The 23,713-nt window shown below is 48.9% G+C and overlaps 1 protein-coding gene across 2 annotated transcripts; it reads right to left on the reverse strand.

The window, feature by feature from the left end:
• Positions 1 to 1,819: 1,819 nt before the first annotated feature.
• Positions 1,820 to 23,646, reverse strand: COPE (COPI coat complex subunit epsilon). Of its 2 annotated transcripts, XM_038739878.1 has the most exons (10): positions 23,501 to 23,645; positions 17,757 to 17,819; positions 17,069 to 17,169; positions 11,394 to 11,546; positions 9,826 to 9,879; positions 8,459 to 8,540; positions 4,125 to 4,280; positions 3,704 to 3,772; positions 2,349 to 2,423; positions 1,820 to 2,125 (listed from the first exon to the last, which is right to left on the reverse strand). In XM_038739878.1, exons 1-10 carry the CDS (start codon positions 23,618 to 23,620, stop codon positions 2,078 to 2,080), a joined length of 921 nt encoding a protein of 306 aa, XP_038595806.1. In that variant the 5' UTR covers positions 23,621 to 23,645; the 3' UTR covers positions 1,820 to 2,077. The 2 variants fall into 2 exon arrangements, with proteins under 2 accessions (XP_038595806.1, XP_038595807.1); XM_038739879.1 differs by lacking the exon at positions 11,394 to 11,546 and having other exon boundaries at positions 23,501 to 23,646.
• Between the last annotated feature and the right edge of the window lie 67 nt (positions 23,647 to 23,713).

The raw sequence follows: 23,713 nt of genomic DNA on the forward strand, positions 1-23,713 counted from the left end.
TTATTGAGGGCTTACTGAGGGCAGAGCACTGTACTAAGTGCTTGGAAGAGTCAGGATGAGCACTCAATCACCTTGCCCCCTTTAACCTCACCTCTCTGCTCTCCTACTACAACCCAGCCGCACACTTGGCTCCTCTAATGCCCACCTTCTCACTGTACCTTGAGCTCATCTATCTTGCCCCCCGACCTATCGCCCATGTCCTGCCTCTGGCCTGGAACGCCCTCCCTCATATCCAACAATTACTCTCCCCCATTCCAAAGCCTTATTGAAGGCACATCTCCTCCAAGAAGCCTTCCCTGATTAAGCCCTCTTTTCCTTTTCTTCAACTCCCTTCTGTCACCCTGCCTTGCTCCCTTTATTCATTCCCTCGCTCCACAACACCCTCTAGACTGTGAGCTCACTGTGGGCAGGGAATGTTTCTGTTGCTGTATTATACTCGCCCAAGCGCTCAGTACAGTGCTTTGCACACAGTAGGTACTCAAAAATACAACTGAATGAATGTACTCATGTACATATCTGTAATTTATATTTCGTCTGCCTCCCCTACCCTAGACTGAAAACTCATCGTGGGCAGGGAATGTGTCTGTTGTATTGTTATACTGTACTCTCCCAAGTCCTTGGTACAGTGCTCTGCACACAGTAAGTGCTCAATAAATATTATTGACTAATGGATAGAGAAGCAGCGTGGCTCAGTGAAAAGAGCCCGGGCTTGGGAGCCAGAGGTCATGGGTTCTAATCCCGGCTCCGCCACTAGTCAGCTGGGTGACTTTGGGCAAGTTGCTTCACTTCTCTGGACCTCAGTCACCTCATCTGTAAAATGGGGACTAAGACTGTGAGCCCCATGTGGGACAACCTGATGACCTTGTATCCCCCAGTGCTTAGAATAGTGCTTGGCACATAGTAAGCGCTTAACAAATGCCATTATTATTATTATTATTATTATCATAGAGCCCAGGCTTGGGAGTCAGAAGGACCTAGGTTCTAATCTCAGCTCCGCCAAGTGTCTGCTGTGTGGGGCAAGTCACTTCACTTCATTGGGCTTCAGTGACCTCATCGGTAAAATGGGGATTAAGACTGTGAGCCCCACGTGGGACGTGGACTGTGTCTAACCTGATTAGCTTGTAGCTACCGTAGCACTTCGTCGAGTGCCTGGCACATAGTAAGTGCTTAACAAATACCAAAAAGAAGCTTAAAGTCTAGAGGGGGAGACAGATATACTACAATAATTACACCAAGGGGAGGTGGCACAGTAGAGGGATACTACTGTGGGGCTGGGGTGAGTTTCAAAGTGCTTAAGGGGTACAGACCCAAGTGCAAATATGTCACAGAGGGGAAGGGCAAATATGGTGGGGAAATGAGGGATAGTCAGGGAAGGCTTCCTGGAGTAGGTGGGAATTTTGGAGGGTTTTGAAGGTGGGGAGAGTGATGATCTGTCGGATAGGAAAGGGGAAGGAGTTCCAGGCCAGAAGGAGGACATGGGAGGGGGGTCGGCGGCGAGAGAGACAAGATCGAGATCCAGAGAACAGGTTGGTGGTAGAGGAGCGAAGTGTGTGGGCTGGGTCAGAGTAGGAGATGAGCGAGGTAAGGGGAGGAGGGGTGGAACAGAGAGAGAGAGAGAGAGAGGAGGCAGGGTCTTGGACGCACACAGGCGTCTCCAATTTCTCTCACCTAATTTCCACTTGTCTCCATAGGACCTTGGGTTTCCCATGGCAACCGTGGACCGATAACACCCTTCCAGGCCCTGCTTTCTAATACAGTTAAGGGAGCTGAAAAAAAAAATCTAACTAGCCGCGAGATATAGAGAAACGGGGAAAGATGCCACAGGGAAGCAGAAAAGTCTTTATTGACGAATGTTTCAGGTACAATGGCACAGAGGCCGACCCCGGCCCCGCGCTAAAACCAGCTTAATCCGAACAGAGGAGCGACACGCTGCTTTGCAGGAGGCCGTGTGGTGCCCCGGGGGGGCTGCCTGTCTAGTAAAAATCTGAATTGTGCGGAGTCAATTTACAAGGGAGCCCGGTAGATCTCACGTCACCCCCAGCAAGGGAGAGGGCATCCACGCCTCTGCCTCCTGGCTTCAGGCGCTCGGAGCGTAAAGCAACACCAGTCGGTCAAAGTCATTTTCCTACAACAAGAAAATAAGAGGGGACGTTGGGAGGGGAAGGGAAGGAAAATGAGCCCTTTCCTATCCTCGGTGGCTTCCGGGCCCAACTAATGATTGGTTAAGCACTGCTCTGCTTGGCGGACGGAGGGGCGGCTCTGCGAGTGAGGAAGACGAGGGGCTCGGGCGGGCAGCAGGGAACTGGCAGGAGCTGGAAGCCGGGACCGCGGCGGAACCCGGCACGTACCTTGGCCTGGTATTCCTTGATGAACGGGTGGGACTTGTGGGCGTCCTTCAGCTGTGACAAGTAGCGATTGGTAACCTGGGGGGGAAAGAAAGGGGAGGACGCCCAGTCAGGCAGGAGAGAGGAGACATGGGGACAGTTCAGAGAAGCAGCGTGGCCTAGTGGATAGAGCACGGGCCTGGGAATCAGAAGGACCCGGGTTCTAATCCTGACTCTGCCACTTTCATTCATTCATTCAATCGTATTTTTTGAGCGCTGTGTGCAGAGCACTATACTACGCACTTAGGAGAGTACAATATAACAATAAATGGATGTATTCTTTGCCCACAGTGAGCTAGTTCCCTGCCAAGCCTGGCTAATCCACGGCCCACGTCATCCCCCTGGCCTGAGATGCCCTCCCTCCACACATCCGCCAAGCTAGCTCTCTTCCTCCCTTCAAGGCCCTATTGAGAGCTCACCTCCTCCAGGAGGCCTTCCCAGACTGAGTCCCCTCCTTCCTCTCCCCCTCCTCCCCCCTCCATCTCCCCGCCTTACCTCCTTCCCCTCCCCACAGCACCTTTATATATGTATTACTCTATTTTATTTGTATGTATTTATTCTATTTATTTTATTTTGTTAATATATTTTGTTTTGTTCTCTGTCTCCCCCTTCTAGACTGTGAGCCCACTGTTGGGTAGGGACTGTCTCTATACGTTGCCAACTTGTACTTCCCAAGCGCTTAGTACAGTGCTCTGCACACAGTAAGCGCTCAATAAATACGATTGAATGAACGAATGAATTCTGTTTTATTTTGTTAATATGTTTTGTTTCGTTGTCTGTCTTCCCCTTCTAGACTGTGAGCCCTGTTGGGTAGGGACCGTCTCTATATGTTGCCAACTTGTACTTCCCAAGCGCTTAGTACAGTGCTCTGCATGCAGTAAGTGCTCAATAAACACGATCGAATGAATGAATGAATAATCCATGCTGTCAACCAGAGTACACACAAAGCTCTTAAGCACAACAATGAGAGTACTGGTGATGAAGTCACTGTGTGCCAAGCTCTGGGTTAGGTACAAGCTAATCAGGTTGGACACAGTCCCTGTCCCACACAGGGCTCACACACTTGTCTGCTGTGTGACCTTGGGCAAGTCGCTTCACTTCTCCAGGCCTCAGTGACCTCATCTGTAAAACGGGGATGAAGACTGTGAGGCCCATGTGGGACAGGGACTGTGTCCAACCTGATTAGCTTGTACCTAACCCAGTGCTTACGGCAGTGCCGGACAAACACCATCATTAATTAATCGTTCATTCAAATACAGAGAGCCCCGAGGAAGGGAGAACTGCCTGCTGGCCTTAAGATCCAGAGAAAGGAGCCTTACCTCAGGGGGTTTCCCCAGATGCTGGGACAAGACAATTAAATTGACCAAGGTTTCTGCGTGGTTGTTGTCCTGGAAGCACAGAGGAAGAGAGCTGGGCCATAAGTCTGGGCCCTCCCGTCACCCTCCCACCCTTCGCAGTCGGAAAAGGCCAAGCCCGTTCCCTTGCCGGGGCCGAGTCCGCCTGCTTAAGCAGCACGACACGATGACACCTGAACGATATGACCGCTCGGATGCGAACAGATTCCCGGCCTGGCCCTCCGATGAGCGGAGAAGCCCCACCCCGCCGCTCACGGGCGGTCTCGGGCCCTGGGACATCGGGCAGGACTCATCCACCTGGGTGCGAGGGGGCTGCATCCCCAGCCCGGCAACTGCATCTTCTGGTTGGGGCGGACGCCGTCCCACCCGGTGCCCCAAGACTCACTTTATCCAGGGCCTCTTGCAAAGCTCCCTCTGCGTCCTCCCATTTGCCTTGAGCCATGTAGCAGGCGGCCTGGCCGTTGAGCAGCAGCAGGGTGGAGGAGCACTTATCTGCCAGCTCCTGGAAGATGTAATAGGCATCCTGCAGCTTCTCACCACCCTGGAGGGAAGAGAGGAGGAGGAGGAGGAGACGGGCACTATTACAATCCTCATTAGTGACCGGCGGAGACCTGGTGGTCAGGGACAAGTCAAGCGCCACGATGGGAAGATCAAGCCCCAGGTCGATTTGATACAGACCCAATCCCTGCCCCTTCCCAGTTAGCAGCCTCAGCCCAGCCCCGACCCAACCGGTGGCACTTTTCTTTTTTTTTTTATATGGTACTTGTTAAGCACTTCCCACGTGCCAGGCTCTGTACCAAGCGCTGGGGTAGGTACAAGCTAAGCAGGTTGGTCACAGTCCATGTCCCACACGGGGCTCACCGTCTTAATCCCCATTTTACAGATGGGGTAACCGAGGCCCAGAGAAGCGAAGTGACTTGTCCCAGGTCACACAGCAGACAAGCGGCAGAGCTGAGATTAGAACCCAAGTTCTTTTGACTCCCGGGCACTATCCACTAGGCCAAGCTGCTTCTCAACCCTACCCCAGGACACGTGTCCATGCACCCCCATGCTTCAGAAATGACCTCATCGCCTGCCTCAGGTTCTGATCTCATTCAACTGTCCTTCAGAAATTGGGCATTCAAGCCCTGCCATTTGGGGCCTTTGAACAGACTGCAAATGAGGCTGCCCAAACACCCTGGCCTTGAAAGAGGGAACTCGTGATGGCTCAAATTCTGGGAATCATTCGGTCACCTGGACACGCTCTGATAAATTTCAATCGGCTAGCAGGAGCGAGCGACTCAAACAGAAAATAAATTGAGCGGCTTGAAAGGCCTGGGGAGATCTCATAAAACCGGTACAGAGAGCCACGGATCTAGCGGGAGCCAATGAGATGGGATGAGGAAAATCGAAGATCACATCCCCGTCCAAAATGACGAGTCAAACGCCCGTGAATGTTGTGTTTGTGCTGAATGAAAGAAAGACTTTCCACAGTGGTTACTGGAGAATCAAAGCTCAGTCCTGGAAAGCACGAGGCTAGAAAGTACTTCCCTGCCAAGAAGGACATGGTACTGAAGAACTTAAGGTCCTGGCTGCTCCGGAAGGAGAAATGAAACAGAGAAAGTTAGAGAAAGTGGAGGGGGGGAAGGGAGAGACAGGGATGGAGAGAGAGAAAGGAGAGAGGGAAAGGGAGAGAGAGAGAGCTCACATATTGGATGCAGAGGACACATTATACCAGCCCTTCCCCGGTCTGTGACATGCCTTTCTCCTTAGCGGGAAGAATGGGGGATTTGGGATAAGCAACAAGTGCACTGTACAGGTGGATCATCATACCAAACAGTTGTGGGCTCATCTCGGCGACAGACGCAGAAGCAGTCACCCTTGGATTTGGAAGTGGTGAGATCAGTCAAAGGGAGGCAGGTGTCAAATCCAATGCCAAGCTCTTGTAGCAAATGGGAACCAGCTGCTTTACAACCCGGCCAATTTACCAGCAGCTAAGCTCTCGGCCCCAACCAAGTGGACTTCCTTTTTTCGGTGGTATTTATGAAGCACTTACTGCGTGCCAAGCAGTGGGGTAGATACAAGATAATCAGGTCAGACACAGTCCCTGTCCCACACGGACCTCACAGTCTATGCAGGAGGGAGAACAGGTATTGAATCCCCATTTGACAGATGAGGAAACCGAGGCCCAGAGAAGTGAAGCGACTTGCCCAAGGTCACACAGCAGACCACCGCTTGTTTGCTGTGTGACCTTGGGCAAATCACTTAACTTCCCCTTCCTCATCTGTAAAATGGGAATTAAGACTGTGAGCCCCATGTGGGACAAGGACTGTGTCTAATCTGAGTGCTTAGTACAATGCCTGGCACATAGTAAGCAATAACATACCATCACCCCCCCCCCAAAAAAAACTACTTTAGTTAAGGTTAAAGTGGAAAAAATCCCAATTTCTTGCCATCCTAAAACGTAGGCCTAAGTGAGGTGGGGGAAAACCAGCCCATCAAGGCACACAAAGAGTCTGACATTCCCAGAAATATACTGACAGGGAAAATACTCCCATTCATTCATTCATTCACTCAGTAGCATTTATTGAGCGTTTACTGTGTGCAAAGCACTGTACTAAGTGCTTGGGAGAGTATGACAATAAATAGACACATTCCCTGCCCACGAGTTCACAGTCTAGAGCGGGAGGATCAAGGAGAAAGTGCCCCCAGGGACTTAGAGAAACCAAGCCCCTCCTCTAGCTTTCAGAAGATCACAGAGAAGCAAAGAACCTTCGTGGACAAAGAGCACAGGCCTGGTCATGGATTCTAATCCCAACTCTGCCACTTGTCTTCTGTGTGACCTTGGGCAAGTCACTTCACTTCTCTATGCCTCAGTTCCCTCATCTGGAAAATGGGGACTGCAACTGTGAGCCCCATATGGGACAGAGACTGTGTCCAACCTGATTAGGGATAAGGGAAGCGGCGTGGCTCAGTGGAAAGAGCCCGGGCTTTGGAGTCAGAGGTCGTGGGTTCAAATCCCGGCTCCGCCACTTGTCAGCTGTGTGACGTTGGGCAAGTCACTTCACTTCTCTGGGCCTCAGTTCCCTCATCTGTAAAATGGGGGTGAAGACTGTGAGCCCCTCGTGGGACAACCTGATTACCTTGTACCTACCCCAGCGCTTAGAACAGTGCTTTGCACATAGTAAGCGCTTAACAAATACCAACATTATTATTATTATTATTAGCTTGTATCTACCTCAGTTCTTAGAACAGTGCTTAGCAATAGTAAGCAGTTAAGCACCATTATTATTACCTGGAAAATGGGGATTAAGACTGTGAGCCCTAAGTGGGATAGGGACTGTGTCCCACCCAATTATCTTGTAAATACCCCGGTGCTTAATACAGTGCCTGGCACACAGTAAGCGCTTAAGAAATACCATAATTATTATTAATATTACGTCCTGGATGGGGATGCGCATATTAGCAGCCATCTGGGAACGGAGCCCAGATAGACAAGGCCTGGCCTGCTCTCATTTGCTTCAGTCTTAGTACCTGTCCTGGAGCACTGCCCCCCACCCCCAGCCCCCGCCATCAATCAATCAATCAATCGAGCATTTACAGAAAACTGGACTCCTCAATTGGGAGAGTATAACTCAATTATAGACATGATTCCTGCCCTCAACCCAGCAGGAGAGACAGACAATAAAATGGATTTCAGGCATTTGGTATTCACCCCACCCTCATCCCCACAGCACTTATGTACATACCCGTCATTTATTTATTTCTATTAATGTCAGCACTTATGTACATACCCATCATTTATTTATTTCTATTAATGTCTATCTCCGCCTCTAGACTGTCAGCTCCTTGTGGGCAGGGAACATGCCTGCCAAGCACTCTGTATGAGGCTCTGAACACAGCAGCATGGCCTAGTGGAGAGAGCACGGGCTTGGGAGACAGAGGACCTGGGTTCTAATCTCAGCTCTGCCACTTGTCTGCTGGGTGATCTATTATTAACAGCAATAATAAATATCGACTAATTGGGGAAGCAACTGAGGACAAGGATCTGTTCGAGAAGGGGTAGGGTGGGCCTCAAAGTGCACAGGTGCCGCAGAAGGGAGGGTGAAGAGGGTGGAGAGCTGAGGGGTTAAGTCAGGGAAGGCCTCTTGCAGGAGGTGTGATTTCTGAGGGGCTTTGAAGATGGGGGAGAACTGAGGTGGGCTGGATATGAAGAGGGAGGGACTTCCAGGCAATCAATCAATCATATTTATTGAGCGTTTACTCTGTGCAGAGCACTGTACTGAGCCTTTGGGAGAGGACGGCATAACGGAATTGACAGATGCACACAACGAGCTTACAGTCTGGAGGAGGGAGGGCGTGAGCAAGAGGTCAATGGTGAGAGATGACAGTGAGGCCCAGTGAGTAGCTTGGCGTTACAGGAGCAAGATGCTCAGGCTGGGTAATAGTGGGAGAAGAGCAATTAGGCAGGAAGAAAAGACCTTTCAAGATGGTGAGGACTTTCTGTTTGATGCAGAGATGGAGGTTGCAGAGGATGGATCAATCAATGGTATTTATTGAGCGCTTACTGTATGCCGAGCACTGTATTCAGCACGTAGGAATTGGTAGACACGTTCCCTGTCCGTAAGGATCTTACAGTCTAGAAATGGGGGGAAAGCCACTCGGATGGCTTTTTTTGAGAAAAATGACCAGGGCAGCGCACTGAAGTACCCCGGCCCTGCTCCGGGCCTCCCAACTCACCATAGCCAGATTAACCCAGGCAGTAGCCAACTGGGTGAGCGTCGCATCTTCATCTTGCTCCTGCATCTTTTTCAACTCCTTTCTGCCGCAAAACAAAATCATTCGATGGTGTTAATATATTGAGCGCTTACTGTGTGCAGAGCGTTGTACTAGGCGTTAGGGAAAGTACAATATAACAGAGTTGGTAGATACCATCCTTGCATGCAAGGAGCCTAGAGTCTACAGGGGGAGACAGACATTGAACAGATTAGGGATAAGGGAGATAGAGGATACCAGGGAACGAAAAGCAGTGTGGTCTAGTGGAAAGAGCACAAGCCTGGGTGTCAAAGTACCCTGGAATCTAATCCCGGCTCTGCCACATGTCTGATGTGTGACCTTGGGTAAGTCACTCAATTTCTGTGCCTCTATTACCTCATCTGTAAAATGGGGGTTAAATCCTCCTCCCCTTCTACTTAGACTGTAAGCTCCATGTGGGACAGAGACTGTGTCTACCCTGATTATCTTGTATCTACCCCACTGCTTAGCATAGTGCTTGGCACATAGTATAAGCACTTAACAAGTACCACGATGATAATAGTGAGAAGGCAGCACGAGGTCCCTGACACACATGGACTGAGACTCCAGAAGGAATGGAAAACCTTTTCTGGTTAACTTGCTGAATCAAAACTGGTTTCTGGTTTTGAGAAGCACCTAGTGGATAGAGCCTGGGAGTCGGAGCCAATTGTCAGCTGTGTGACCTTCGACAAGTCACTCCACTTCTCTGTGCCTTAGTTCCCTTATCTGCAAAATGGGGATTCACTATGCCTTCTCCCTCCCACTTAGTCCGTGAGCCCCATGTGGGATCTGATTATCTTATATTTACCTCAGTGCTTGGCACATAGGATGTGCTTAACAGATACTACAATTATTATGACTATTATTATTATAATTATCCTTGGAATGTCCCAGGGGTCCCAGAGCAGAACCTTAAGCCAGCTCAGCGATCCCCAGCATACTGAGATGTATCTGCCTTGTCCCACCCAAATGGAGCAGTCTAATCTCCAGCAACATTTGAGTTAAAAGTGTAATCCCTGCTCCACATAGGGGCCCAATGCCATTCCCTTGCCATCGCCCGCTCTCCCTATCCTACACCCACACCAGAGGCAAATGGTTTGGGGGAGGAGGAGAGAAACTAGAGCTATCAGTCAGGCTCAAGACGTGGGGCCCGGGCCCCACAGGCCCCTTCGGACTCCCTTTGCGCAGTAGGGAGCCGCTGCGATCCGGGGGTCCGTGTCAGGGGGCCGCGGACTACTGGTCCAGGCGAGGCTTTAGGAGACACCGAGCCGGGGGGCAGCGCTGGCTAGACGCACTTGGGAGCCAAATCTTACCGGGCCAGATCGAGCCTGTCCAGACTCAACAGGATCTGCACGTTCATAGCCATGCTGTGGGTGACAAAATAGGGGAAAGGTGGTCACTTTTCCATTTCCTCACTCCCGTTCCAGCCTCCCCTACCACCTCCTTCTCCTCTTAAAGCAAGTCTCAAGGCCCATCTCTTGCAGGAAGCCCTTCACTTGCCGACTCCCCCATGGCAATCATGCAAGTTCGAGGGAGGTTGATGACAACCGGACCACCTCGCCCCCAACGTATCCGAACCGGAGATGGACCGACAGGAGGCCGTGAGCTTGCCAACTCCAGCAGAGGCATAAGTGTGAGCCCAGGGCACCTGTCGCTCATTAAAGAGATGGGGCCAACAGGGACCACCCAACGGGCACTGACGTCCTGGTGCCAAGACAATCAATCAATCAATCAATCAATCGTATTTATTGAGCGCTTACTATGTGCAGAGCACTGTACTAAGCGCTTGGGAAGTACAAATTGGCAACACATAGAGACAGTCCCTACCCAACAGTGGGCTCACAGTCTAAAAGGGGGAGACAGAGAACAGAACCACGCATACCAACAAAATAAAATAGGATAGAAATGTACAAGTAAAATAAATAAATAAATAAATAAATAGAGTAATAAATATGTACAACCATATATACATATATACAGGTGCTATGGGGAAGGGAAGGAGGTAAGATGGGGGGATGGAGAGGGGGACGAGGGGGAGAGGAAGGAAGGGGCTCAGTCTGGGAAGGCCTCCTGGAGGAGGTGAGCTCTCAGCAGGGCCTTGAAGGGAGGAAGAGAGCTAGCTTGGCGGAGGGGCAGAGGGAGGGCATTCCAGGCCAGGGGGATGACGTGGGCCGGGGGTCGACGGCGGGACAGGCGAGAACGAGGTACAGTGAGGAGATTAGTGGTGGAGGAGCGGAGGGTGCGGGCTGGGCAGTAGAAGGAGAGAAGGGAGGTGAGGTAGGAGGGGGCGAGGTGATGGACAGCCTTGAAGCCCAGGGTGAGGAGTTTCTGCCTGATGCGCAGATTGATTGGTAGCCACTGGAGATTTTTGAGGAGGGGAGTAATATGCCCAGAGCGTTTCTGGACAAAGATAATCCGGGCAGCAGCATGAAGTATGGATTGAAGTGGAGAGAGACACGAGGATGGGAGATCAGAGAGAAGACAAGATCAGGTCGGAAGACACGGAGTTCCCGGCTGGGTTGAGAGGGAGGGAGGGAGTGATGGGGGGAGATGGGGAGGGCAAAGGATAGAGAAAGGGAGGCCACAGCCAAACATCAGACTCCTTTCTGCCTTTGTCTAAGAAATAAAGCTGCTTTCAGGCCCCTGGGATGTGTCCTTGAAACCTAGTCCCTTGCCATTCAGAAATGAGCACTTACCCAGAATATGAATGTGATTGCCTGCCGCCTCTAAACACACAGGCTTCAGTGGGGTCTATAATGCTTCCAGACCAGCCTCATTGACTCGTTTCTATGACTACAGGTCACGGAAAACACTTTATGGTGCGAACCTTTTGGGCTGGCCTCTGGAGGCGAGGGGGCAGGGGGAGGGATCCTGCACTCACCACTCCAAGCTCTCCCCCTGATGTAGCGCACGCAGAGCTGAGTCGGGGTTTTTATCGTGGAAGTAGATGGATGCTGCCATCAACAAGAAGTTCGTATTGGCCACGTCAACACTGTTTGCCATCTTTCGGTCCAGGTCTGCCACGATGGCATCTCTGGAAGGGAAACAAAATCAGAACGCCAGCAAACTGAGGCGGAGAAGCCCCTTCTCCAATCTAGGAGTTCCTGGATCCTCTCGGCCATGAAGTCGCTATGCGGGGCTGATGAGTCTGTTCTCCTGACCGAATGTTGGCAGTTTTCCAACTCATTAAATCGTATTTATTGAGCGCTTACGGTGCGCAAAGCACTGTACCAAGTGCTTGGGAGAGTACGATACAACAACAGACAGGCACAGTCCCTGCCCATAAGGAGCTCACAGTCTAGCGGGGGAGACAGGCAATAATATACGTAAATAAATAAATTAGATATATACATAAGTGCTGTGGGGCTGGAACAGAGGATGAATGAAGGGAGCAAGTCAGGGCGAGGCAGAAAGGAGTGGAAGAAGAGGAGAGGAGGGCTTAATCAGGGGAGGCTTCTTGGAGGAGCTGTGCTCCCTGGGGGCATTGTAGTCTTCTCTTTCTGTGTCTCATTTGCTAATCCAGTATCTACCCCAGGCTCCTCCTTCCCCTCCCCACAGCACTTGTATATATGTTTGTACAGATTTATCGCTCTATTTTACTTGTACACATTTACTATTCTATTTATTTTGTTAATGATGTGCATTTAGCTTTAATTCTACTTGTTCTGACAACCTGACACCTGTCTACATGTTTTGTTTTGTTGTCTGTCTCCACCTTCTAGACTGTGAGCCCGTTGTTGGGCAGGGACCATCCCTATATGTTGCCGACTTGTACTTCCCAAGCGCTTAGTACAGTGCTCTGCACAAAGTGCTCAATAAATATGACTGAATGAATGAATACTGCTTAGCACATAAGCACTTTGCAAATACTTTGCACTTTGCAAATTAGAAGCAGTGTGGCTCAGTGGAAAGAGCTCGGGCTTTGGAGTCAGAGGTCATGGGTTCAAATCCCGGCTCCGCCACTTGTCAGCTGTGTAACTTTGGGCAAGTCAATTCACTTCTCTGGGCCTCAGTTCCCTCATCTGGAAAATGGGGATTAAGTCTGTGAGCCCCACGTGGGACAACTTGATAACCTTGTATCTACCCCAGCGCTTAGAACAGTGCTTTGCACATAGTAAGCGCTTAATAAATGCCATTATTATTATTATTAAATACCATTATTACTATTAATAATAACAATACTAACAATAAGCAGCATGGCCAATCAATCAGCTGTATTTATTGAGCGCTTACTGTGTGCAGAGCACTGTACTAAGCGCTTAGGAAGTACAAGTTGGCAACATATAGAGACGGTCCCTACCCAATAGTGGATTCACAGTCTAGAAGGGGCTGGAGCACAGGACTGGGAGTCAGAAGGGCCTGAGTTCTAATCCTGACTCCAGCCACTTTGCTGTATGACCTTGGGAAAGTCACTATACTTCTCCGTGCCTCAGTTCTCTCATCTGGAAAATGGGGATGATTATTATTTTTAATAATAATAAGGATAATAATTGTGGTGTTTTTTAAGTGCTTAGTATGTGCCAGGCACTCTACTAACCGCTGGGGTAGATAAAAGGTAATCAGGTTGGATTAAGACTGTGAGCCCCACGTAGGCCATGGTCTGTGTCCCATTTTTCTGATTCCCCCTAGCATTTTCTCGGTCTTTCGGGATGCTGCCACACAGTGAACTAAGGACTTGAAGACGACAGTTGACGACGACTCCAAAAGTTCCTTTACCTGAGACGCAGTAGTAGCAATTGTACCGATTAAGAGTTTACCGTGTACAGAGCACTGTACTTGGCTTAGTGGAAACAGTCCGGACTTGGGAGTCAGAGGTTCTAATCCCGGATCTGCCACTTATCAACTGTGTGACATTGGGAAAGTCACTTAACTTCTCTGTGCCTCAGTTACCTCATCTGTAAAATGGGGATTAAGACCGTGAGCCCCACGCGGGACAACCTAATTACCTTGTATCTACATCAGTGCCTAGAACAGCACTTGGCACATAGTAAGTGCTTAAATACCATTATTATTATTATGCTCTGTGAAAAAATTAATCAGAGGGATTAGGGTGGTGCAGGGAGGGGGTCCACAGAGCACTTCCCATCATCTTGTGGTTGTAGTTCGGATTATTTTTCCACACAAAGATGACCTCACTCATTTTTATGGTACTTATTAAATGTTTACTACGTGCCACACACTGTACTAAGCGCTGGAATAGATACAAGATGATCAGGTTGGACACAGTCCCTGTCCCCCATGGGGCTCAGTCTAAATGAGAGGGGGAGAAGAGGTAGAAACTGGAGGAAGGATTTAACCGCCATTTTACATAAGAGGTAACTGAGGCACAGAGAAAAGTGTCACACTTAACAAGTGCCAAGATCACACACATCAAACAAATAGCAAAGCTGGGACTGGAACCCAGGTCCTCTGACTCCGAGGCCTGTGCTCATTCCACCAAGCCACACTGCTTCTCTAAGGAATCCCAATATTTATACTTCTTTATGGAGGGAAAGCAGTTGTTTATTTTTTTTTGGGGGGGGGGGGGGGGGAGGATGGGGTGGAAGGATCTTTTATCTAGTTTTCTATCCATGACAGAACATTCCCTCCAACCCCACAAAAACTCAGGGTTGTTGTTTTTTTTAAAGTCTTTCATGTGAAGCCTTTTGAAAATTTCAGTGTACCCTGTCCACTGGTCCTTCCTCTATTCATTTGCTTGTTGACTCCTCTGTACAATTCCAGCAGATTACTAACATGCCGTTCTCTTACAGAAACCGGGTTGCTTTCACCCTAGATTCTGTTTGTCCACAGGCTCACTGATTTTCAAAAAGATCAAGGAGCACAGGAGATATTTTAAGGATGCAGCAAAAACAAAGGCTCAGACAAAACTGTGTCCCAGCTGAAAATGGAGACAGCCAGAGATAGACCAGCACGGAATGCTGCCAGGAAGAAGTGGCTCATCTTGAGCAAAAGCTTTATAAGGAATGAGAGACAAGGGCAAAAACGGTGCCAGGCCCTTCACACACAATAATAATATAATAATTATTATTATTATGGCATTTGTTAAGCGCTTACTATGTGCCAGGCATTGTACTAAGCGCTGGGATGGGTACAAGCAAATTGGGTTGGAGACGGTCCCCGTCGCACATGGAGCTCACAGTCTCAATCCCCACTTTACAGATGAGGTAACTGAGGCCCAGAGAAGTGAAGTGACTTGCCCAAGGTCACACAGCAGACAAGTGGCGGAGCAGGGATTAGAACCCCTGACCTTCTGACTCGCAGGCCCGTGCCCTATCCACTACGCCATGCTGCTTCTCTGACATCACACGTGAAAACTCAACAAGAGGCAGCTTTGTCAGTCACACATGCCTGTAGGGGTGAATTCCACCATCAGTGGTGTCTACTTTGAGTAAGAAGGACAATTAAAGAAACTGGACTACCGATTCTATTTATTTTATTTTGTTAGTATGTTTGGTTTTGTTCTCTGTCTCCCCCTTCTAGACTGTGAGCCCTCTGTTGGGTAGGGACTGTCTCTATATGTTGCCAACTTGGACTTCCCAAGCGCTTAGTACAGTGCTCTGCACACAGTAAGCGCTCAATAAATACGACTGATTGATTGATTCTATCAACCTGCCAAATATGGACGTGCGACTCACCAGTCTCTAATTCCCTGGGTTGTCCTGGACGCCCTTACTGGCAGTTGGCCAGTATGGTGGTCTCGCCAGTTTGGTAAACTTCCCCTTCAAAACTCACGGGTTGACGCCATCTGGTCCTGGTGACAGGTTTACTTCTAGTGCATTCATTTGGTCAAACGCACCCGTACGGTCACCACAACGTGATCTAGCTCCTCTGAGCTGTCGGCTACAAAAGTCGATTCGGGGGTGGGAACCTCCCTAAGATCTTCCACAATAAAGACATTTTGGCTACTTCCGTTTCACCCCTTAGTGCACGTCTTATCCCACCATTTTTAAGTGGCCCCTCGATTCCCTAGCCAGCTTCCTACTTTCAATATATTTCAGGATTCTTTTATTTGTAGACTCTAGACAGTAAGTTCCTTGTGGGCAGGGAATATGTCTACCAACTCTGTATCCCTGTACTCTCCCAAGTGCTTGGTACAGTGCTCTGCACACAGTAAGCACTCAATATGATTGACTGATTGTAGCTTTCAAATTATTTTTTGACCTGCCAAAGCCCTTGGGTGCAAATGATCCTGTACTAAGTACTTGGGAGAGTACGTCAGAAGCAAAGCACATGTGTCCTGCCCCCAAAGAGTTTACAGTCTAATGGGAGAGAGACAAGCAGACACAACTTAATTACAAATACTGGGTGCTGGAGGAAGAACAAGGATACAACAGATTGTGGCAGGAATAGGACAGGATGAAATAACTGATTGAACAGCTGAATAGAAAAAAAATCATGGGTCAGACACAGTCCCCAGACCTTAAGGAGATCACCCATCTAAAAATGTTACTCTTCCCCCAGCTTCAAAGCCTTATTGAGGGCACATCTCCAAGAGTCCTTCCATGACTAAGCCCCCTTTTACTTTTCTCCCACTCGCTCTGCGGCGCTCTGACTTGCTCCCTTTGTTCATCCCCTCTCCCAGCCCCACAGCACTTATGGGCATACCTGTCATTTATTTATATTAACGTCTGTCTCCTCCTCTAGACCGTAAGCTCATTGTGGGCAAAGAATGTGTCTATTTACTGTTGTATTGTTCTCTTCCAAGCGCTTAGTCCAGTGCTCTGCACATAGTAAGCGCTCAATAAACATGATTAACTGAATGAATGAACCGGGAGGGGGGTTGGCGGCAGACTCATAAGGAATGATGAAACATCAAAAATGCCACATAAAAGACAGGGACCATGATAAATAAAATACGAGTAATAGGTCACTGTGGCTTGAGGGCAGGAAACATCTACTTACTCTATTGCAGTCTCCTAGACGCTTAGTATAGTGCTCTGTACAAAGTGCTTGATAATTATCATCAATTGATTAATCCAGGCTCCTTGTGACTCAGAGTTCAATGGTCACAACTGCAGCCAGAGCCTTCCCCGCATTCTAATGGATCAACTCTTGGGCTCTGCCTGTCTCTCAGATCCTGTGCAGAAAACTGGCAGCATTTCAGAGAACTCGACCACAGAGTTCCTGGACTCTCCCGAGAAGCAATCTAACTCTGGTTTCCAGAACCTCCCGTCTAGGCCTACCTGTTTCTGTCGTGGTGGTGGATGGCCCCCGGAAAGTCAATCGACGGTACTGATTGAGTGCTTACTGTGTGCAGAACGCTGTATTAAGCGCTCGGGGAAGCACGGTACAACAGAGTTGGTAGATTCATTCATTCAATCGTATTTACTGAGCACTTACTGTGTGCAGAGCACTCTATTAAGGGCTTGGAAAGTACAATTCAACAACAAAGAGAGATAATCCCTGCCCACAATGGGCTCACAGTCTAGAAGATGCGATTCCTCCCCGCAGGGAGCTTACAGTCTACAGGGAGAGACCCGGCACTCCAGATGCTCCCGAGCCAACCTTTGTGAAGTTCAGATCGATGCCTTGCCCAGAGGCCCCTTACAGACCTACCTTTGGTTTTCATTGGAAAGGTACTCAGCAAACATCCTCACTGCCTGGAGCTCAGCGCAGGAGTTGGCTTTGATCTCATCCAGCACAACACCATATTTCCTCTGTGGAGAGCACCGACAAGACATCTCATCTCTTGGTTCACCGAAAGAGAAAGGAATGAACCCTGCTCCTGCAACGGTTCCCAAACCCCTCTGCTGTGTTGGCCTAGCGTGCCGCACTGCTCTAAGCGGGAGCCAGGGCGATCCCTGGAACATTTCAGCCTCTAGGGTCACGCTCCTCTCCCCTCCAACTCCTTCCCAACCCCTCTTCTTGGAGAAGGCAAAGCAGGTGACGAGTCCGCTCCGGAGGCAGGGATGCACAAGCCCCCGGCCTTCCGCCCCTGATGTGGCTCTGGAAGCCCGCGTGCACCCCCCTCGTTTCCTCTGGGCTCGGGAGGAGGGACGTGGTCGTCTCGGAACTGGACGGTCCCCGTCGCAATTAAGAGAGGAGTCCTGCTTCCTCAGTTAGAGCCCTGAAGTTTGGGTGGTAGCCTGGTCGCCAATAGGATATTAGCAAAATCCAAAACCCAGAAATGTCTAGTTCAGTAAAATCCAATGCGCCCAATAAGCATCAGAGGGGAGACCTCCCAGAACTTAACGAGGCAGTGAGAGCCTATACTTTAGTCAAAAGTGACAAGATCTACAATCACCTGTGCAACATATGCTCTATATAAGAAGACGTCCCTTTCCACTTCTTTTTCGGGGCTGGAAGGCTGAAAAGAACAAAAGAGAGTAGGATGGTCAAATTCAAAAGCAGCAGAATCCACACAAAGGAACCGAATCTGTTCTCAAAGACCAAGCCCAAACCCACTCCTAGCCCACTGAACTTAGTTGCTCAGCCCCCCGCCCGCCCCACAGACTGGATTAACCAAATTTGGATTTCGAGGGGCTTCTGATTCATTTCATTCTTAGCCTAGTGTAGTCAATGGTTTGAAACACATCCTTGACCTAAGAGTCGCTGTACCAAGATGCAGCAACAACAGGGAGAGGAAAAAGATGGGAAGCAAGGCTGATGCTTCCTTTAGGAAATCTTTCCAAACAAGCCCATCAGGGTCCAGATCCTGCTACTTTCTCTAGCTCCCTGCTTAGCCTTATTTATATAATGGAGTGAATATATCAATCATTCCGGACCTGGGAGTCGGAAGGACCTGGGTTCTAATCCGGCTCCGCCACTTGTCTGCCGTGTGATCTTAGGTGAGTCACTTGTCTGTGCCTCAGTCACCTCATCCTTAAAATGGGGGTTAAGTCTGTGAGCCCCATGTGGGACAAGGACTGCATCCAACCTGATTTGCTTGTATCCACCCCAGCGCTTAGTACAGTGTCTGGCACAGAGTAAGCACTTAATACCACAATTAATTATTACTTGAAGTTTCATTTATGTCCTATGCCCCTTGTCATTAGTTGTTTATACTTCCTGGTATATTTGGGACGCCCCATTAGACTGCAGACTTCAGAAGGCAGCCACCGGTCTTGTTCTTGCTTTAATGAACTCCCCCTCGGTGCCTAGCACAAGCAATAGTGGACCCTCACTCTTTAGACATTGACGATTGTGGCCAACACCGCTAGGAGCTTGCCCTGCCGTATACGGAGCATAATCTACACACTTCTTGGGCCCAAAGAAATACACCACCTAGATGAAGTGAATTCAAACTCACTCCTCCCTAGATCCCCTCACTTTAGTCACTTTCCAAGTTCATCATTTCTCTCGGCTGCAGACCCAGCCCAAACATACTTGGCTACCCGAGGTCCCCTGCCTCCACAGACTTGGCAACCTACGGTGGAAGAATATCTTCCCTCACGCTGACACTTGACTAGCACTTGGTTTTGTGCTGTTTTTTTTTTTAAATGGTATTTGTTATCCAATCAGTCGTATTTTTTGAGCACTTCCTGGATGCAGAGCACTGTATTAAGCGTTCGGGAAAGTACAATACGCGAGAGTTGGGAGACGCATTCCCTGACTGCAACAAGTTTACAGTGTAGAGGAGATATGAGTCTGTGGGAAATGGGGAAACCCCCCATTTGGAGGCTTGGGCATTCACCCCGTTGCACAAATGTACACAACGATACACAATATTGCTTATCCCCTAGCGTGGTATAGTGGATGGAGTACAGCCTGAGAGTCAGAAGGTCATGGATTCTAATCCCGGCTCTGCCACCTGTCTGCTGTGTGACCTTGGGCAAATCACTTCACTCCTCTGGGCCTCAGTTACCTCATCTGTAAAATGGGGAATGAGATTCTGAGCCCCATGTGGGACAGGGACTGTGTCCAACTCGACTGACTTGTATCCACCCCAGTACTTAGTACAGTGCCTCTTACAGTATCCACCCCAGTACTTAGTACAGTGCCTCTTACATATTAAGTCCTTAATACCGTTTTTAGAGAAGCAGCGTGGCTTGGGGGAAAGGGCACCCGACTTGGGAGTCAGAGGACGTGGGTTCTAAACCCGGCACCGCCACTTGTCTGCTGTGTGACCCTGGGCAAGCCACTTCACTTCTCTGTGCCTCAGTGACCTCATCTGTAAAATGGGGATTAAAACGGGGAGCCCCAAGTGGGACAAGCCGACGACCTTGTATCTACCCCAGCCGCTTAGAACAGTGCTTGGTACATGGTAAGTGCTTAGCAAATATCATACTTACTTTGTACTTCCCAAGTGCTTAGTACAGTGCTCTGCACACAGTAAGCGCTCAATAAATACGATTGAATGATTGAACTATTACTTGTACTTTATTTTAGTGCCTCCTTGACGATAGGGATCAATCGATCAGTCACTGGTGCTTAACAAGAGCAGAGTACTATAGGCAGTGCCTGGGAGAGTACAATAGAGTTGGTGACACAATGCCTGCCCGAGTTTATAATCTATCAGGGGAGACAAACCTGAAAATATATTTTCAGGTAGGGGAAGAAGTGAGCAAAAGGATATGGACATAAACCTCCTTCCCTTCCCCACAGCACCTGTATATATGTATATATGTTTGTACATATTTATTACTCTATTTATTTTACTTGTACATATCTATTCTATTTATTTTATTTTGTTACTATGCTTGGTTTTGTTCTCTGTCTCCCCCTTCTAGACTGTGAGCCCACTGTTGGGCAGGGACTGTCTCTATGTGTTGCCAACTTGTACTTCCCAAGCGCTTAGTACAGTGCTCTGCACACAGTAAGCGCTCAATAAATACGATTGATTGATTGATTGAGTATCCAAGTGCACAGGCAGTGCAGAAGGGAGGGAGAATAGGGTGGGTAGATGAGAGATTGGTCAGGGAAGGCTTCCAATCTGTAAACTTCTTGTGGGCAGGGACCACGTCTCTCTACTTTATTGTACTGTAGTCGTGCAAGCATTCAGTACAGCGCTCTACACTGAGTAGCCGCTCAATAAATACCACGGATTGAGAGAGATGTGATTTTAATGTTGTATTAAGTGCTTGGGAAGTACAATTCAGCAACAAACAGGGACAATCCCCGCCCACAACAGGCTCGCAGTCTAGAAAGCTCTTAGTATGTACCAGGCACTGTACTAAGCACTTGGGAAGTACAATTCAGCAACAAATAGGGACAATCCCTGCCCACAACAGGCTCACAGTCTAGAAAGCACTTAGTATGTACCAGGCACTGTACTAAGCGCTTGGGAAGTACAATTCAGCAACAAATATGGACAATCCCTGCCCACAACAGGCTCACAGTCTAGAAAGCACTTACTATGTGTCAGGCACTGTACTCAAGGTAATCGGGTTAGACGCAGTACCTGTCCCACATAGGGCTTCACAGTCTTGCGGAGGTTGAGAGAGGGGTTGTCCATCAGATAGGAAGAGGGAGGGAGTTCGACAGACGAGAGAGAAGCACAGTAAGTAGGATGGGGTTAGAGGACTGAACTGTACAGGCTGCGTTGTAGTAGGAGAGGAGCGAGAGTAGGTAGGCGGGGGAGAGCTGGATCACTGCCTAAAGCCGATGATGAAGCGTCTCTGCTCGATGGGGAAATGGACAGGCAATCACTGGATAATTCTGAGAGGAGTGAGGCGACGGGGACTGACCTTCTTTCAGAAAGATAATAATAATAATTATAATAACAGAGTGGCTTAGGGGAAAAGGCGCGGGCTTGGGAGTATATATAGTATATATGTTTGTACAGATTTATTACTCTATTATCTTACTTGTACATATCTATTCTATTTATTTTATTTTGTCAGGATGTTTGGTTTTGTTCTCTGTCTCCCCCTTCTAGACTGTGAGCCCGCTGTTGGGTAGGGACTGTCTCTATGTGTTGCCGATTTGTACTTCCCAAGCGCTTAGTACGGTGCTCTGCACACAGTAAGCGCTCAATACGACTGATTGATTGATTGAGTCGAGTCATGGGTTCTAATCCCAGCTCCGCCACTTGTCTGCTGTGTGACCCTAGGCAAGTCACTTGACTTCTCTGGGCCTCAGTTACCTCATCTGTAAAATGGGGATTAAGACTGTGAGCCCCACGTGGGACAACCTGATTACCTGATTATTTTAGACTGTGTATTTTAGACTGTGAGCCCACTGTTGGGTAGGGACTGTCTCTATATGTTGCCAATTTGTACTTCCCAAGCGCTTAGTACAGTGCTCTGCACATAGTAAGCGCTCAATAAATACGATTGATGATGATTTTATTTTGTTAGTATGTTTGGTTTTGTTCTCTGTCTCCCCCTTTCAGACTGTGAGCCCACTGTTGGGTAGCGACTGTCTCTATATGTTGCCAACTTGTACTTCCCAAGCGCTTAGTACAGTGCTCTGCACACAGTAAACGCTCAATAAATACGATTGATTGACTGATTGATTACCTAGTATCGACCCAAGTATTTAGAACAGTGTTTGGCACATAGTAAGCGCTTAGCAGATACCATTATTATTCATTACGGTATTTGTTAAGCACTTACAATGTATCAGGCACTCTACTAAGCACTGGACACTGTACGAAGCGCTGAAAACAAGTCGACCCTGGAATCTTCTGAGCCGTAGTCAGAGCAGCAGAGGGCTCAGTGGAAAGAGCACGGGCTTTGGAGTCAGAGGTCATGGGTTCGAATCCCGACTCCGCCACATGTCTGCTGTGTGACCTTGGGCAAGTCACTTAACTTCTCTGAGCCTCAGTTACCTCATCTGTAAAATGGGGATTAAGACTGTGAACCCCACATGGGACAACCTGATCACTTTGTATCCCCCCCAGCGCTTAGAACAGTGCTTTGCACATAGTAAGCACTTAACAAATGCCATTATTATTATTATTATTAAGTATGAGGGAAGGAGAGGGGAGAGGCTGGAGATCGATATAATAATAATAACGTTGGTATTTGTTAAGCGCTATGTGCCAAGCACTGTTCTAAGTGCTGGGGGATACAATCAATCAATCATATTTATTGAGCACTTAGTGTGTGCAGAGCACTGTACTAAGCGCTTAGTATGTATATATATATATATATATATATATACACCTTATACAAGGTAATCAAGGTTGTCCCACATGGGGCTCACAGTCTTAATCCCCATTTTCCAAATGAGGGAACTGAGGCCCAGAGAAGTGAATTGACTTGCCCCAAGTCACACAGCTGACAAGTGGAGGAGGCGGAATTCAAACCCATGATCTCTGGCCTCCCAAGCCCGGGCTCTTTCCACTGAGTCACGCGGTCAGGGCCCATGACAACCAACTCAACCGTAATATGCTCTCCCAACCGCTTAGAACAGTGATGACTGCATGAAGCAGCATGGCTTAGTGGAAAGAGCATGGGCTTTGGAGTCAGAGGTCGTGGGTTCGAATCCCTGCCCTACCACAAGTCTGCTGTGTGACCTTGGGCAAGTCACTTCACTTCTCTGAGCCTCAGTTACCTCATCTGTAAAAATGGGGATGAAGACTGTGAGCCCCACGGGAGACAACTTGATCACACTGTATCCTCCCCCCAGCGCTTAGAACAGTGCTTTGCACATAGTAAGCGCTTAACAAACGCCAGAGCTCTCGGGTTACTCTCCGACAGAATGAAGGGGCTCAGCGGGTCATCATCATCATCATCAATCGTATTTATTGAGCGCCTACTACGTGCAGAGCACTGTACTAAGCGCTTGGGAAGTCCAAATTGGCAACATATAGAGACAGTCCCTACCCAACAGTGGGCTCACAGTCTAGAAGGGGGAGACAGAGAACAAAACCAAACATACTAACAAAATAAAATAAATAGAATAGATAGGTACAAGTAAAATAAATAGAGTAATAAATATGTACCAACATATATACAGGTGCTGTGGGGAAGGGAAGGAGGATGGAGAGGGGGACAAGGGGGAGAGGAAGGAAGGGGCTCAGTCTGGGAAGGCCTCCTGGAGGAGGTGGGCTCTCACTAGGGCCTTGAAGGGAACGGAGTGGGTTTTGACCTTGCCCTTCACCTTGAGCCGCTGCGCCTCGTTGATGCACGCCTGGTAGCTGCCGATGTAGAAGGTGTTCTTCACATCGAACAGCTCGTCCACGTCCCCCGAGCCTGCGGAGGCGGGAGCCGGAGGCGCCATCTTGGGGCCCGCTTCTCTTCCTCCCTCGGGGGGGGACACGTCGACGCCGGCCGCAGTGCACCCTGGGAAGCGGAGGCCCTGCCCGCGGGCTGG

This window comes from Tachyglossus aculeatus, chromosome X1 (assembly GCF_015852505.1).
Source record: "Tachyglossus aculeatus isolate mTacAcu1 chromosome X1, mTacAcu1.pri, whole genome shotgun sequence".
Taxonomy (NCBI): Eukaryota; Metazoa; Chordata; class Mammalia; order Monotremata; family Tachyglossidae; genus Tachyglossus; species Tachyglossus aculeatus.